Here is an 18,603-nt window from a genome sequence, read left to right on the forward strand (position 1 = left end):
TTGGTTGATTGCATGTTACGTCCAAAACACACCTCTGATTAATGAAGACAGTAAGTACAACCCTTTAGGACCAGGCGGCCGGCACACGGACCCTTTTTACCTCAGTCAGACTATTAACAGTAGATTTGAACACGCCCTAAACACAGCTGCGCCAGGCGCTCCACGCTGTGACCTCAGACCATTAAAATAGGGCCCTTAGAGGTTCTGGTTTTCACTGTAGATCCATTTGAACAGGATGATGGAAACAGAGATCTGGTCTGTTCTCTCAGGTTTAAACTGCATCACAAACACTCGGACACATTTAGACATTTGTGGTTTTATTGAACGTTTGTGATAAATAGAAAATAAACTGCCGTGGATCACAGATCGCTGGGAAAATAAAAGAAAGTTTCCTCACAGAGAAAGAGACGAGCGGCGGTCAGAAGTCCAGCCACTCCGACATGTAGATGCAGTTCGACGGAGAGATCTCTCCGCCTTCGTGGCAGTCGTCAAACACCTGCAGACAGGAAACAGGAAGTCAGGGCTCGCCATGGAAACGCTCCGATCTGCTCCTTTGAACGGTAACTCGGGTATGTTTCAACCTGGACTCTATGTTCCCATGTTTCTGTGTCTGGGTGACTGATGGGAACAACTAACAGCTCCGCTATTAAGCTGCAATGTAACGTTAAAGGAACACGCCGACTTATTGGGACTTTATCTTATTCACCGTAACCCCCAGAGTTAGACTAGTCCATACATACCCTTCTCATCTCTTATTGGGACTTTATCTTATTCACTGTAACCCCCAGAGTTAGACTAGTCCATACATACCCTTCTCATCTCTTATTGGGACTTTATCTTATTCACTGTAACTGTCTTCTAACAGTAAACAAACTTTTTGTACACGCTGTGACTCTATAAAGCACAACATGTAAATAGGAACATGTTGGCGTTATTTTAAATCACCATCACCAAACTCCACCAGACTCCATGTAAATAATCAGGACTTTTAGCGTGTATAAAGCCAGCATATCTCCACCAGACTCCATGTAAATAATCAGGACTTTTAGCGTGTATAAAGCCAGCATATCTCCACCAGACTCCATGTAAATAATCAGGACTTTTATCATGTATAGAGCCAGCATATCTCCACCAGACTCCATGTAAATAATCAGGACTTTTAGCGTGTATAGAGCCAGCATATCTCCACCAGACTCCATGTAAATAATCAGGACTTTTAGCGTGTATAGAGCCAGCATATCTCCACCAGACTCCATGTAAATAATCAGGACTTTTAGCGTGTATAGAGCCAGCATATCTCCACCAGACTCCATGTAAATAATCAGGACTTTTAGCGTGTATAGAGCCAGCATATTTCCACATGTAAATGGGTGAATTAAGGGTTTATTTCAACCAAACCAGAGTGGTGATTGTTCGAACAGTGGAAAGATGAACCAAGACGGGTTTTGGTAGTTTTATGTAGTTTCTGTCCACTTTGAATGAAGTGTGTTTTACGATGATAAAAGTCCTGATTATTTACATGGAGTCTGGTGGAGTTTGGTGATGGTGATTTCAGCGCTGTTTGATGTTAAACTAAAAGGATCTTACGTTACATTACAGCTTGGTTCTGGTTTAATCCCCCCCAGGCTGTGTGTTGTTACCGGGCAGAGTCCGCAGGGTGTCCTGACCAGGCCCGTGGGCTGGATGACGGCGTTGACCCCGCGGTAGAGCTTCATCTGCCCGTCCACGCTGCCCACCGTTCCCTCCTTGGCGGCGATGACAGTCATCTCCACCTTCCCGTCGTAGATCAGCGTGTTCAGGATGGTCTCGATGTCGTCCATCGACAGGTCCACCTGTCAGCACACACACACACACACACACACCCAGTCACACCTGAGCCTGGACTGTGTGTGTGTGTGTGTGTGTGTGTGTGTGTGTGTGTGTGTGTGTGTGTGTGTGTGTGTGTGTGTGTGTGTGTCTCTCTGTGTGTGTCTGTCTGTGTGTGTGTCTGTGTGTCTCTCTCGGTGTGTGTCTCTGTGTGTCTGTGGTGTCTGAGCCCTGAGGTTACACTGTGTGTGTGTGTGTGTGTGTGTGTGTGTGTGTCTCTGTGTGTGTGTGTGTGTGTGTGTGTGTGTGTGTGTGTGTGTGTGTGTGTGTGTGTGTTTGTGTGTGTGTGTGTGTGTGTCTCTGTGTGTGTGTGTCTGTGTGTGTGTGTGTGTGTGTGTGTGTGTGTGTGTGTGTGTGTGTGTGTCTGTGTGTGTGTGTGTGTGTGTGTGTGTGTGTGTGTGTGTGTGTGTGTGTGTGTGTGTGTGTGTGTACCACCTTGCTGATCCCCAGCTCACTGATGTACTTCCAGACTTCGTGCGAGGTGGCGAAGGAGCTGTTCCTCTGAACCATCGGACTCTGTTTACTGTCCCGCGCTAATTCAGCCTACACACACACACGCACACACGCACAAACACACGCACAAACACACACACACGCAAACGCACACGCACACACACACACACACGCACGCACAAACACACGCACAAACACACGCACACACACACACACACGCACGCACAAACACACGCACAAACACACGCACAAACACGCAAACGCACACGCACACACACACACACACACACACACACACACACACACACTTCTATCAGTTTCAGCAACAAATCTTTAAATAACAGCAACTAAAAAGTGGAACAAAGGGGAAAAAAACATTGAAAAAGCTACGAAAATGTGGGAACACGACACAAGCAGAAAAACATAGTTAATAACTGATATTTATTATATTATATAGTTAATAACTGATATTTATTATATTATATAGTTAATAAGTGATATATATTATATTATTATATAGTTAATAAGTGATATATATTATATTATTATATAGTTAATAACTGATATTTATTATATTATTATATAGTTAATAACTGATATTTATTATATTATATAGTTAATAAGTGATATATTATATTATTATATAGTTAATAAGTGATATATATTATATTATTATATAGTTAATAACTGATATTTATTATATTATATAGTTAATAACTGATATTTATTATATTATATAGTTAATAAGTGATATATATTATATTATTATATAGTTAATAAGTGATATATATTATATTATTATATAGTTAATAAGTGATATATATTATATTATTATATAGTTAATAACTGATATTTATTATATTATTATATAGTTAATAACTGATATTTATTATATTATATAGTTAATAACTGATATTTATTATATTATATAGTTAATAAGTGATATATATTATATTATTAGTTAATAAGTGATATTTATTATATTATTATATAGTTAATAACTGATATTTATTATATTATTATATAGTTAATAACTGATATTTATTATATTATTATATAGTTAATAACTGATATTTATTATATTATATAGTTAATAACTGATATTTATTATATTATATAGTTAATAACTGATATTTATTATATTATTATATAGTTAATAACTGATATTTATTATATTATATAGTTAATAACTGATATTTATTATATTATTATATAGTTAATAAGTGATATTATTATATTATTAGTTAATAACTGATATTTATTATATTATTATATAGTTAATAACTGATATTTATTATATTATTATATAGTTAATAACTGATATTTATTATATTATTATATAGTTAATAAGTGATATATATTATATTATTATATAGTTAATAACTGATATTTATTATATTATATAGTTAATAAGTGATATATATTATATTATTATATAGTTAATAAGTGATATATATTATATTATTATATAGTTAATAACTGATATTTATTATATTATTATATAGTTAATAACTGATATTTATTATATTATATAGTTAATAACTGATATTTATTATATATATAGTTAATAAGTGATATATATTATATTATTATATAATTAATAACTGATATTATTATATTATTATATTAATAACTTAATAACTGATATTTATTATATTTATTATATAGTTAATAACTGATATTTATTATATTATATAGTTAATAAGTGATATATATTATATTATTATATAGTTAACTGATATTTATTATATTATTATATAGTTAATAAGTGATATATATTATATTATTATATAGTTAATAACTGATATTTATTATATTATTATATAGTTAATAACTGATATTTATTATATTATTATATAGTTAATAATATATATTATATTATTATATAGTTAATAACTGATATTTATTATATTATTATATAGTTAATAACTGATATTTATTATATTATTATATAGTTAATAACTGATATTTATTATATTATTATATAGTTAATAACTGATATTTATTATATTATTATATAGTTAATAACTGATATTTATTATATTATTATATAGTTAATAACTGATATTTATTATATTATTATATAGTTAATAACTGATATTTATTATATTATTATATAGTTAATAACTGATATTTATTATATTATTATATAGTTAATAACTGATATTTATTATATTATTATATAGTTAATAACTGATATTTATTATATTATTATATAGTTAATAAGTGATATATATTATGTTATTATATAGTTAATAAGTGATATTTGATACCTTGCTCTGCAGGAACTTGAAGCACTGCTGGTTGAGAACTTCTACAAACTCAGACTCAAAGTCCTGGTCGCTGTACCAGGCGCCGCCAGTCACCGAACGATCTGGCTGGAGGTTATACAGCATGTAGACCTTCTTCTTAGACGCCTGAACACAACACACACACACAGACAGGTTATACAGCATGTAGACCTTCTTCATGTAGACAACACAGACAGGTTATACAGCATGTAGACCTTCTTCTTAGACGCCTGAACACAACACAGACAGGTTATACAGCATGTAGACCTTCTTCTTAGACGCAGGTTATACAGCATGTAGACCTTCTTCTTAGACGCCTTAACACAACACAGACAGGTTATACAGCATGTAGACCTTCTTCTTAGACGCCTGAACACAACACAGACAGGTTATACAGCAGACGCCAACACAACACAGACAGGTTATACAGCATGTAGACCTTCTTCTTAGACGCCCTGAACACAACACAGACAGGTTATACAGCATGTAGACCTTCTTCTTAGACGCCTGAACACAACACAGACAGGTTATACAGCATGTAGACCTTCTTCTTAGACGCCTGAACACAACACAGACAGGTTATACAGCATGTAGACCTTCTTCTTAGACGCCTGAACACAACACAGACAGGTTATACAGCATGTAGACCTTCTTCTTAGACACAACACAGACAGGTTATACAGCATGTAGACCTTCTTCTTAGACGCCTGAACACAACACAGACACACAGCACCTTCTTCTTAGACAACACAACACAGACAGGTTATACAGCATGTAGACCTTCTTCTTAGACACCTGAACACAACACAGACAGGTTATACAGCATGTAGACCTTCTTCTTAGCCTGAACACAACACAGACCTGAACACAACACAGACAGGTTATACAGCATGTAGACCTTCTTCTTAGACTTGAACACAACACAGACAGGTTATACAGCATGTAGACCTTCTTCTTAGACAACACAACACAGACAGGTTATACAGCATGTAGACCTTCTTCTTAGACACCTGAACACAACACAGACAGGTTATACAGCATGTAGACCTTCTTCTTAGACGCCTGAACACAACACAGACAGGTTATACAGCATGTAGACCTTCTTCTTAGACGCCTGAACACAACACAGACAGGTTATACAGCATGTAGACCTTCTTCTTAGACGCCTGAACACAACACAGACAGGTTATACAGCATGTAGACCTTCTTCTTAGACGCCTGAACACAACACAGACAGGTTATACAGCATGTAGACCTTCTTCTTAGACGCCTGAACACAACACAGACAGGTTATACAGCATGTAGACCTTCTTCTTAGACGCCTGAACACAACACAGACAGGTTATACAGCATGTAGACCTTCTTCTTAGACGCCTGAACACAACACAGACAGGTTATACAGCATGTAGACCTTCTTCTTAGACGCCTGAACACAACAACACAGACAGGTTATACAGCATGTAGACCTTCTTCTTAGACACACCTGAACACAACACAGACAGGTTATACAGCATGTAGACCTTCTTCTTAGACGCCTGAACACAACACAGACAGGTTATACAGCATGTAGACCTTCTTCTTAGACAGCCTGAACACAACACAGACAGGTTATACAGCATGTAGACCTTCTTCTTAGACGCCTGAACACAACACAGACAGGTTATACAGCATGTAGACCTTCTTCTTAGACGCCTGAACACAACACAGACAGGTTATACAGCATGTAGACCTTCTTCTTAGACGCCTGAACACAACACAGACAGGTTATACAGCATGTAGACCTTCTTCTTAGACGCCTGAACACAACACAGACAGGTTATACAGCATGTAGACCTTCTTCTTAGACGCCTGAACACAACACACACACACAGACAGGTTATACAGCATGTAGACCTTCTTCTTAGACGCCTGAACACAACACAGACAGGTTATACAGCATGTAGACCTTCTTCTTAGACGCCTGAACACAACACAGACAGGTTATACAGCATGTAGACCTTCTTCTTAGACGCCTGAACACAACACAGACAGGTTATACAGCATGTAGAGACAACCAGAACACAACACAGACAGGTTATACAGCATGTAGACCTTCTTCTTAGACACCTGAACACAACACAGACAGGTTATACAGCATGTAGACCTTCTTCTTAGACACCTGAACACAACACAGACAGGTTATACAGCATGTAGACCTTCTTCTTAGACGCCTGAACACAACACAGACAGGTTATACAGCATGTAGACCTTCTTCTTAGACGCCTGAACACAACACACACAGGTTATACAGCATGTAGACCTTCTTCTTAGACGCCTGAACACAACACAGACAGGTTATACAGCATGTAGACCTTCTTCTTAGACACCTGAACACAACACAGACAGGTTATACAGCATGTAGACCTTCTTCTTAGACGCCTGAACACAACACAGACAGGTTATACAGCATGTAGACCTTCTTCTTAGACGCCTGAACACAACACAGACAGGTTATACACATGTAGACCTTCTTCTTCACACATACAACACACACACACACACACACACAGACAGACAGCATGAGACAGACACACAGACAGGTTACAGACAGGTTATACAGCATGTAGACCTTCTTCTTAGACGCCTGAACACAACACACACACACACAGGTTATACAGCATGTAGACCTTCTTCTTAGACGCCTGAACACAACACAGACAGGTTATACAGCATGTAGACCTTCTTCTTAGACACCTGAACACAACACAGACAGGTTATACAGCATGTAGACCTTCTTCTTAGACGCCTGAACACAACACACACACACACACACACAGACAGGTTATACAGCATGTAGACCTTCTTCTTAGACGCCTGAACACAACACACACACACACACACACACACACACACACACACACACACACACACACACACAGGTTATACAGCATGTAGACCTTCTTCTTAGACGCCTGAACACAACACACACACAGACAGGTTATACAGCATGTAGACCTTCTTCTTAGACGCCTGAACACAACACACACACACACACAGACAGGTTATACAGCATGTAGACCTTCTTCTTAGACGCCTGAACACAACACACACACACACACAGACAGTTATACAGCATGTAGACCTTCTTCTTAGACACCTGACAGACAGACAGGTTATACAGCATGTAGACCTTCTTCTTAGACGCCTGAACACAACACACACACACACACAGGTTATACAGCATGTAGACCTTCTTCTTAGACAGACCTGAACACAACACAGACAGGACAGGTACAGCATGTAGACCTTCTTCTTAGACGCCTGAACACAACACACACACACACACAGGTTATACAGCATGTAGACCTTCTTCTTAGACGCCTGAACACAACACAGACAGGTTATACAGCATGTAGACCTTCTTCTTAGACGCCTGAACACAACACAGACAGGTTATACAGCATGTAGACCTTCTTCTTAGACGCCTGAACACAACACACACACACACACACACAGACAGGTTATACAGCATGTAGACCTTCTTCTTACACACTGAACACAACACACACAGACACACACACAGACAGGTTATACAGCATGTAGACCTTCTTCTTAGACGCCTGAACACAACACACACACACAGACAGGTTATACAGCATGTAGACCTTCTTCTTAGACGCCTGAACACAACACACACACACACACACACACACACACACACACACAGCATGTAGACCTTCTTCTTAGACACACACAACACAACACACACACACACAGACAGGTTATACAGCATGTAGACCTTCTTCTTAGACAGAACACAACACACACACACAGACAGGTTATACAGCATGTAGACCTTCTTCTTAGAGACACACACACACACACACACAGACAGGTTATACAGCATGTAGACCTTCTTCTTAGACGCCTGAACACAACACACACAGACAGTTATACAGCATGTAGACCTTCTTCTTAGACGCCTGAACACAACACAGACAGGTTATACAGCATGTAGACCTTCTTCTTAGGAGACCTGAACACAACACACACACACAGACACAGGTTATACAGCATGTAGACCTTCTTCTTAGACGCCTGAACACAACACACACACACACACAGACAGGTTATACAGCATGTAGACCTTCTTCTTAGACGCCTGAACACACACACACACACACACAGACAGGTTATACAGCATGTAGACCTTCTTCTTAGACGCCTGAACACAACACACACACACAGACAGGTTATACAGCATGTAGACCTTCTTCTTAGACGCCTGAACACAACACAGACACACACACACAACACAGACAGGTTATACAGCATGTAGACCTTCTTCTTAGACGCCTGAACACAACACACACACACAGACACAGGTTATACAGCATGTAGACCTTCTTCTTAGACGCCTGAACACAACACACACAGGTTATACAGCATGACAGGTTATACAGCATGAACACACACAACACACAGACAGGTTAGACAGCATGTAGACCTTCAACACACACACACACACACACAGTTACAGACACACACAGCATGTAGACCTTCTTCTTAGACGCCTGAACACAACACACACACACACACACAGGTTATACAGCATGTAGACCTTCTTCTTAGACGCCTGAACACAACACACACACACACAGACAGGTTATACAGCATGTAGACCTTCTTCTTAGAGAACACAACACACACACACAGACAGGTTATACAGCATGTAGACCTTCTTCTTAGACACCTGAACACAACACAGACAGGTTATACAGCATGTTCTTAGACCTTCTTCACAGACCAGCATGAACACAACACAGACACAACACACAGACAGGTTATACAGCATGTAGACCTTCTTCTTAGACGCCTGAACACACACACACAGACAGGTTATACAGCATGTAGACCTTCTTCTTAGACGCCTGAACACAACACACACACACACACAGACAGGTTATACAGCATGTAGACCTTCTTCTTAGACGCCTGAACACAACACACACAGGTTATACAGCATGTACACACACACACACACACACAACACAGACAGACAGACAGACAGACAGGTTATACAGCATGTAGACCTTCTTCTTAGACGCCTGAACACAACACACACACACACAGACAGGTTATACAGCATGTAGACCTTCTTCTTAGACGCCTGAACACAACACAGACAGGTTATACAGCATGTAGACCTTCTTCTTAGACACACAACACAGACAGGTTATACAGCATGTAGACCTTCTTCTTAGACGCCTGAACACACACACACACACAGACAGGTTATACAGGTTCTTCTTAGACGCCTGAACACAACACACACACACACAGACAGGTTATACAGCATGTAGACCTTCTTCTTAGACGCCTGAACACAACACACACACACACAGACAGGTTATACAGCATGTAGACCTTCTTCTTAGACGCCTGAACACAACACACACAGGTTATACAGCACAGACCTTCTTCTTAGACGCCTGAACACAACACACACACACACAGACAGGTTATACAGCATGTAGACCTTCTTCTTAGACGCCTGAACACAACACACACACACAGACAGGTTATACAGCATGTAGACCTTCTTCTTAGACACAACAACACACACACACACACACAGGGTTATACAGCATGTAGACCTTCTTCTTAGACGCCTGAACACAACACACACACACAGACAGGTTATACAGCATGTAGACCTTCTTCTTAGACGACAACACAGACAGGTTATACAGCATGTAGACCTTCTTCTTAGGCAAACACACACACACACACACACAGACAGACAGGTTATACACACACACAGCATGTAGACCTTCGCTTCTTCTTAGACGCCTGAACACAACACACACACACACAGACCTTCTTCTTAGACAGCCTGAACACAACACACACACACACACACAGGTTATACAGCATGTAGACCTTCTTCTTAGACAGGTTGAACACAACTGACACACACACACAGACAGGTTATACAGCATGTAGACCTTCTTCTTAGACGCCTGAACACAACACAGACAGGTTATACAGCATGTAGACCTTCTTCTTAGACAACAACACAACACAGACAGGTTATACAGCATGTAGACCTTCTTCTTAGACGCCCTGAACACAACACAGACAGGTTATACAGCATGTAGACCTTCTTCTTAGACGCCTGAACACACACACACACACACACACAGACAGGTTATACAGCATGTAGACCTTCTTCTTAGACGCCTGAACACAACACACACACACACACACACACACACAGACAGGTTATACAGCATGTAGACCTTCTTCTTAGACGCCTGAACACAACACAGACAGGTTATACAGCATGTAGACCTTCTTCTTAGACGCCTGAACACAACACAGACAGGTTATACAGCATGTAGACCTTCTTCTTAGACGCCTGAACACAACACAGAGGTTATACAGCATGTAGACCTTCTTCTTAGACGCCTGAACACAACACAACACACACAGACAGGTTATACAGCATGTAGACCTTCTTCTTAGACGCCTGAACACAACACAACACACACACAGACAGGTTATACAGCATGTAGACCTTCTTCTTAGAACACAACACAGACAACACAACACACACACACACAGACAGGTTATACAGCATGTAGACCTTCTTCTTAGACGCCTGAACACAACACACACACACACACAGGTTATACAGCATGTAGACCTTCTTCTTAGACGCCTGAACACAACACACACAACACACACACACACACACACACACACACACACACACACACACACACACACACACAGGTTATACAGCATGTAGACCTTCTTCTTAGACGCCTGAACACAACACACAGGTTATACAGCATGTAGACCTTCTTCTTAGGCGCCTGAACACAACACAACACAACACAACACACACAACACACACAACACACACACACACACACACACACACACACACACACACACACACACACACACACACACACACACACACACACACACACACACACACACACACACACACACACACACACACACACACACACACACACACACACCATGTAGACCTTCTTCTTAGACGCCTGAATACACACATACACACACACACACACACATTTCTCTATTTACTCTTTCACAAAGCATCTCGGGCATTTGTTAAACTACAGTGTGTGTGTGTGTGTGTGTGTGTGTGTGTGTGGGCATGTGTGTGTGTGTGTGTGTGTGTGTGTCTGTGCATGTGTTGATCTCACTTGTATGTCTTGTTTGGTTTTGTTTTTGTCTTATTTTATTTCTATTAATGTTTTGTCATAACGTGTAACCTGTTTTTAATGTAAAGCACTTTTGGCTTCATGTGTATGAAAGGTGTTATAAAAATAGTTTATTTCATATTAATATGTAATATGTTTGTTTATGTATGCACCAATCACCACGTAGTGCACGTGTCAAACTCGAGGCCCGGGTGCCAAATCCGGGCCCCTTGCAAATTTTGATCCGGCCCACATTTCAATTTAGGTTAACAGACTAGTTGTGCACCACACCAAAAAAAATGAGGAAACTGTTTTTAATACTGTAATCATGCAACACTGCCGTGCAGAATTTGACAGATTTGCAGAATTGAATCGTCTGAATTCCCCCCAGAAGCAGAGTTTTAATATTCAGGCTGTGAAACAGGTTGTGGTGAGTCAGCTGCTTTTAAACATGTAAGGTTTGTTTTTCATGACTTGCTGAATTCTACGATAGCTAAGAAACGTTTTTAGGGTTTTATGTCGACCAAACTGTATGGGAGAAAGCTATAAGAGACATGCAATAATACAAAGTTAATTGACTTTTTTGTTAAATAAAAGCATGTCAATAAACTCAACATGTCTGGCCCTTATTGGGATCAGCATTTCCAGTGTGGCCCTCAGTGACATTGAGTTTGACCCCCCTGCTGTGGTGTAACTCCTTCCTGATTCTGCTGCTGTGGTCTGTTCTCAGGGTTTTGTGTGTGTGTGTCTGTGTGTGTTTATATATCTGTGTGTGTGTGTGTGTGTGTGTGTGTGTGTGTATCTGTGTGTATGTGCTGTACTCACAGCGACAGATTTGACAGCTTTGATGAGCTTCTTGCTCTCCAGGTTCTTGAGGATCTTGTTGATCTCCGTCAGAGGAAGGTTGCTCTTAAAGCGGATGTCTCTGCTCCAGATCCCTGAACCACACACACACAAACACACACACACACACACACACACACACACAGACACACACAGACACACACAGACACACACAGACACACACAGACACACACGTCATACCACGACTGTAGAGGCTGTCGGCACGCCATCTATGCTGCATGCACCATCCGATATGCACATAACTACATAGAAGAAAACGTTCCCTACACTATTTGTATCGACAAAGCTTCAGATTAAGGTTGTCTAAATCCGTTTGATGTTTTCTCTAGATGGGGAGCCAGCCAGGTCTCTCTCCTGATATCTAAGATAGTCCTAGTCCAGTTTAAGTTTCAGGTCAGTTGTATTTTGTATGTTTAGTTTTGGATATAGGTCAAACCACACAAGCGCGCACATATAGAAATGTACACCCTCTACACACTGAACAACGAAAAAACAAACCCAACAACACACAAATGCACATTTCAAGGTTCAAATCAAACGTTCATATATTTAACACAAAAGGAAAGCAAAGCACTCAAAGTCCCACAAGAAAGAAATGTATTGTCCAAGATTCCACAATAGAGAAGTCCACACAAAAATCCACCAAAAAAAGTCCACCTCGGCTTTTCTTAAACTCAGTTCATTTTTGGAGCACAACAAGAAAATAGGTCAGTTTAGTCCAAGCACAGTGTCGTGGTCCGCTCGTAGTGCACAGAAAGGAACTAAATTACAGACACTCTCACATACTGAAACACAGACGGCCAGGCGGCACAACTGGAGGCATATTTTTGTAGGCTACATGTTGTGTTATTTATTATGCAGTTCACGGCGGGTCTGTTTTATAAAAGATATTTAAATGAATTACTTATTGTCACTGATCCAAAACCACATATCGATGTCCGTTTACTACGCCTTGGCCACATAGTTGTTATTTTTTCGACGTTGACATTTTGTGGGAAACACTGCTACACCCTTGGAATAAAGAATTCCAGTATCTCCCCTCTGGACGGAGGCTAATTAAACAAACTGTAGAACTACTGCACACAGCACACAAGCACCTTGGTCATGTACTAGCTGTAGAACTGCTGCACAAGTCAATATGGTCAGGTACTGTGTTTTCTCCATGTTCTACTACCTTTGTTTCCTGCGTCCTCGATGACCTGATACACCAGTTTCTCCTGGTTGTCGGAGCCTTTCATCTTACTGAAACACAATAACAACAGCTGTTAGTCAGGGTTATAGAAACATTAAGTTATAGACATTCAATATTCATATTAAAGATAAGTTCAATCACCTGTTACTTCCTTTTTATCTTGAAGCCAAACATGTTAAGTCCCATCACTTTAACTGCAGTACTCATCCTTTTAGTTTAACATGAAACAGCCCCGAAATCACCATCACCAAACTCCACCAGACTCCATGTAAATAATCAGGACTTTTAGCGTGTATAGAGCCAGCATATCTCCACCAGATTGGTTCATGTTTCCACTGTTCCAACAATCACCACTCTGGTTTGGTTGAAATAAACCCTTAATTCACCCATTTACTAAAATTCCTGATTATTTACATGGAGTCTGGTGGAGATATGCTGGCTCTATACACACTAAAAGTCCTGATTATTTACATGGAGTCTGGTGGAGATATGTTGGCTCTATACACGCTAAAAGTCCTGATAATTTACATGGAGTCTGGTGAGTTTGGTGATGGTGATTTCGGGGCTGTTTCATGTTAAACTAAAAGGATCTTACTCTTTAAAACATGTGTCCCATAGAGTGACATTGCAGCTTATTTTGTCTTGCTCAATAATGGACCATTTGCACAGCTGCATTGCATTGTGGGAGCATGCACTTGTCAGTCAGGTACAGTATGTTTACCTGGCGCTCTGCACGTCTTTCATCCTGTACAGGAGACCTGAACTGTTCCTCAGCAGGTCCAGCTGACCCTGGAACAGGTAAACACGTCAATAAGAACCAACCAATCCCAGCGATCAGAAAGCCAAACGTGATGACGTCATCGTTAGACTGACCAATGACAGCAGCTTGTTGATGGCCATGGCTCTCTGCTGGGGCTCCAGCTGAGGCATGTCGTTCTGAATCACCTGGTCGGTGATACCATGAGGGAACTGCTGACACAGCTGCTTGATCCTACACACACACACACACACACACACACACACAGAGAATAAGATATAAAACGGATTACTGAGTGTGTCCTGTGTGTGCTCATAAAGTACAGTAGAGAGAGTCCTCTTCCTACCTGCGCAGGTGATGAGTTCCATTGCAGAGGAACATTTAAACCAAACTCGGTTTAAAATGAGATCACAATTAACTGACAACTGTTTAGTAGATTAAACAAGTTGTGAAAAATGAGTCAGAGCCGTTTTTATAGACAAAATGAGCAGAACTTTGACCATAAAGTCCCTCTCGCCGCTGAGAGAAACTTCCTCCATTAAAACGCTTTATGAAGGTATTTTTTAAAAAGAGGTTTGAAAATGCTCAGATTCTGGGGGAAATAACTAGCTGGCTGTTCCGACTGAACGCCGAATTTACAATAAACTCACTACGGTTCAGCAGATGTGTTAATTCCTGATATATAGCCTTGTGTATGATGGTGATAAGCGAGTTAACATTAAATGTGACATAAATTGCACGGCGTTTGGCGCACACGGCAAAGAGCACCACAACGCCACTCTCCCATCCGGTGTTGCTTAGCGAAACTTTCATCATCAAAACGCAATTAGAGATGTCTGAAAATGCTCAGATTTGGGTGAAATAGTAAGCTGACTGGATGCCGAATTTCAAATAAACTTACTCCGGTTCAGAATATGTGTACTCGCAGCATATAGCATATTTGTGTCTGACGATAAACGAGTAAACACTAAATGTGATATGTTGCACGGAGTTTGGTGCACCGGGTAAACGGCACGTTACGTTCAGCCGTAAAACGCGCTGACGCCGCCGGACTCACCTGTTCTCAACCTCCGTGGCATCTGAAAGATTGGTCTCCTTCTTCACTTTGACTTCTGCCATGTTTTAACTGTTGTCTGTCTTTATTTACTGGCCGAGCTGCGGAGTTAGCCTCTTAGCTAATGTTGTCAAACGGACCAGAGCGACATGCTAGTTCTGGGTCCTCACAAGTAAGAGGGAGCGTCCTGAAAACTGCCTGTTTTAAAAAAATAAATCCTCGTGAGGATATTATATATGTAAACAACAAACGAAATATGTTACAACCAAAGACTACAGACAGGAGCGACATATTTCACCCTCCTGTTTTCCTCGGGTCAAATTTGACCCATTTTCATCAAGTTTCTTTATCAGGAATTTGGGTTTCTTTCAACCAAATTGTCAAAAAATAAAATAACGTGGATGGTTCTGTTAAGAAATAACTAAAAGACGTGTTCGTTCTGATTTCTGGAGGAGAAAGGTGAGGCTGTGGTCGAATTGAAAATTAACTAAAAGGTTTAATGAAACGGCACGAAAACGACAAGACAAAACACATTTGAACATAAAACACTAAAACACTGCAGCTGACAGCGGACTGATCTTTTTTTTTTAAAGTTTTTTTTTTATTATTATTCATTTATTCAGAACATAAAAATACAAACAAACAAGGCACAATCACAAATCCATCTAAAAAAAAACAAAACTGTTGCCTCGGGTTGAGCATAAAAAAAACAAAATCTAGGAGCTTATCTCTTACAAATCAGCGTAAAAAGTGATATAAAATAAAATAAATCCATCAAATAAATAAAAAGAAGGGGCTATCTCAAATTAAATTAAAAATTTCAAATAAATCAATCAATTCAAGGGCTTTTTTATCCTTAACTCATTTCAATGACTTGCACAAAAGATTGAACTCATTCTTCCAATGGATCAGGGAGGGTTTGGTCTTAAAATATCTATATTTATGTATAAAATGTTTTCCTAGCAGCACCAAGTTGTTGAGAACAAAATCTACCTTCTTATCTTCAACAAAAACACCAAACTTAATATTCTTCATTGTCAGAGGTGGTATCTCAATTCCCCTGGTCTGAAGCCAGCTATGCAGATCTCTCCAGAAGGATTGCACTGACTCACACAGAAAAAAAACATGTTCTAAATCCTCAATTTCTATTTCACAAAAAACACAATTATTAGTACCAAAATTGAATCTCAGTCTTAAAAATTCGTTTGTCGGGTAGATTTCATTTAAAATTTTAAAATTGACTTCTTTTACCTTCGGAAGAAGAGGAAATGAGATATAACTTTTCCTTATTTTCTTAACCTCTTCATAACCAAATTCTTTCAACATATATTGTCTTTTAACTGAATTGGGATAATATTCCTTCAATAGAATATTTCTAATAACTTTGTTGGTACATTTATAATCACAGAAATCAATTCCTTGGATACAGAGCTGCCTCAGACCAGGAGAAACCTTGGAGTACCTAACATCTTCTCTCACCATTGATTTCAGAGACATTGGTATAGTTTTCAACCATCTGTCATAACGCTTGACATTGCATTGAAGTTGATATTTCTCACAAAACTCCTCGTGCTGTAACAAGAGTCCATTACTATCCATAAAATGAGCAATTGCCCAAATTCCCTTGGATTTCCATTCCTCCATGTACACAGATTTTCTACTTATCAATATGTATCTATTATTCCAAACTGGAGTATTATGAGGTGTAAAGTTATGTTTGTAGATTAACTTCCAATAGAGAAGGACCTGCTGATGGAAAGCAGAAAGTTTGACTGGTAATGAATTGCATTCAAAATCGCATCGCAGCAGAAAATCTATACCACCCATTTTTGAAAATATCAAATTGGGGACAGTAAACCAAAAGGACTGCCTGTTATTAATAAAAGATTTTAACCATTTCGATTTCAAGACACCATTCATTATGTCAAAATCAATGGCCTTCACACCTCCATCTTCATAATTTTTAACCATGTCGATTTTCCTTATGTACTGACATTTGTTTCTCCATATGAAATTAAAATTGATTTTGTTTATGGCCTTGATCATGTTTGTAGAGATGGGTAGGGAGAAAGCCGGGTAGATAAGTCTGGATAAGCTGTCCATTTTAGATAACAAGACTCTCCCAAAAATAGTGATATCTCTTTGCAGCCACCTATTTAAGATTAATTTACATTTTTCTATATTGTTCCATATATTCATTTTGTCTGACGTTGTCTTATCCTTTGAAATAACAATCCCCAAGTATTTAACCTCTGACTTGACCTTTATGTTACATAGAGGTTGCAAGGGATAATCATGAAGTGCTAAAATTTCACATTTATCTAAATTCAATTGTAAACCTGAAGCTCTTGAGAAGTGGTCAATGCTTTGTAAGGCTAAAGGGATTTGATTTTCATATTTTAGAAACAAAGTTGTGTCGTCAGCCAATTGACTTATGATAATTTGTCTGTCATTTACAACTAACCCTTCAATACAGCTATTCTGAATCAAAATGGACAACATTTCTGCTACCATAATAAGTAAAAGAGGAGAGCTGCTGCACCCCTGACGAATTCCCTTCTTAATCTCAAATCGAGGACAGGTGCCAAGTCCTAGAGCTACCGAGCTATTGATTCCATTATATAGCATCCCAATTATGTTCATAAATTTCTCCCCAAATCCAAAGTGATGTAAAGTTTTCAAAATAAAAGGATATTCAACAGAATCAAACGCTTTGTAAAAATCTAAGAATAAAATAAACCCACTATCATGAATAATATCACTGTATTCAAGTAAATCTAAAACAAGTCTAATGTTGTTGTGAATCGACCTTCCTTTCAGAAAACCTGATTGTGTCTCACCAATGATGGTCGACATACCTCCCTTAAGCCTAGTCGCAACAACTCCAGAAAGTAACTTGTAGT

At 39.1% G+C, this 18,603-nt stretch overlaps 1 protein-coding gene across 1 annotated transcript; it reads right to left on the reverse strand.

The window, feature by feature from the left end:
- Positions 1-300: 300 nt before the first annotated feature.
- Positions 301-15,910, reverse strand: polr3f (polymerase (RNA) III (DNA directed) polypeptide F). The gene is made up of 9 exons (XM_028600421.1): positions 15,704-15,910; positions 14,763-14,880; positions 14,611-14,678; positions 13,872-13,939; positions 12,659-12,771; positions 4,593-4,736; positions 2,302-2,409; positions 1,641-1,832; positions 301-496 (listed from the first exon to the last, which is right to left on the reverse strand). The coding sequence occupies exons 1-9, from the start codon at positions 15,763-15,765 to the stop codon at positions 419-421; spliced, it is 951 nt and encodes a 316-aa protein (XP_028456222.1). The 5' UTR covers positions 15,766-15,910; the 3' UTR covers positions 301-418.
- Positions 15,911-18,603: the final 2,693 nt, after the last annotated feature.

The sequence above is a fragment of the Perca flavescens genome, chromosome 2, assembly GCF_004354835.1.
Source record: "Perca flavescens isolate YP-PL-M2 chromosome 2, PFLA_1.0, whole genome shotgun sequence".
In the NCBI taxonomy this organism is placed as follows: domain Eukaryota; kingdom Metazoa; phylum Chordata; class Actinopteri; order Perciformes; family Percidae; genus Perca; species Perca flavescens.

Coding starts and splice junctions, on each gene's coding strand:
- polr3f (XM_028600421.1), bottom strand. CDS start 15,765: ATGGCAGAAGTCAAAGTGAAGAAGGAGACCAATCTTTCAGATGCCACG. Junction 13,940..14,610: donor AAAGACGTGCAGAGCGCCAG/GTAAACATACTG, acceptor ATTGTGTTTCAG/TAAGATGAAAGGCTCCGACA. Junction 12,772..13,871: donor CGAGGACGCAGGAAACAAAG/GTAGTAGAACAT, acceptor TGTGTGGTTCAG/GGATCTGGAGCAGAGACATC.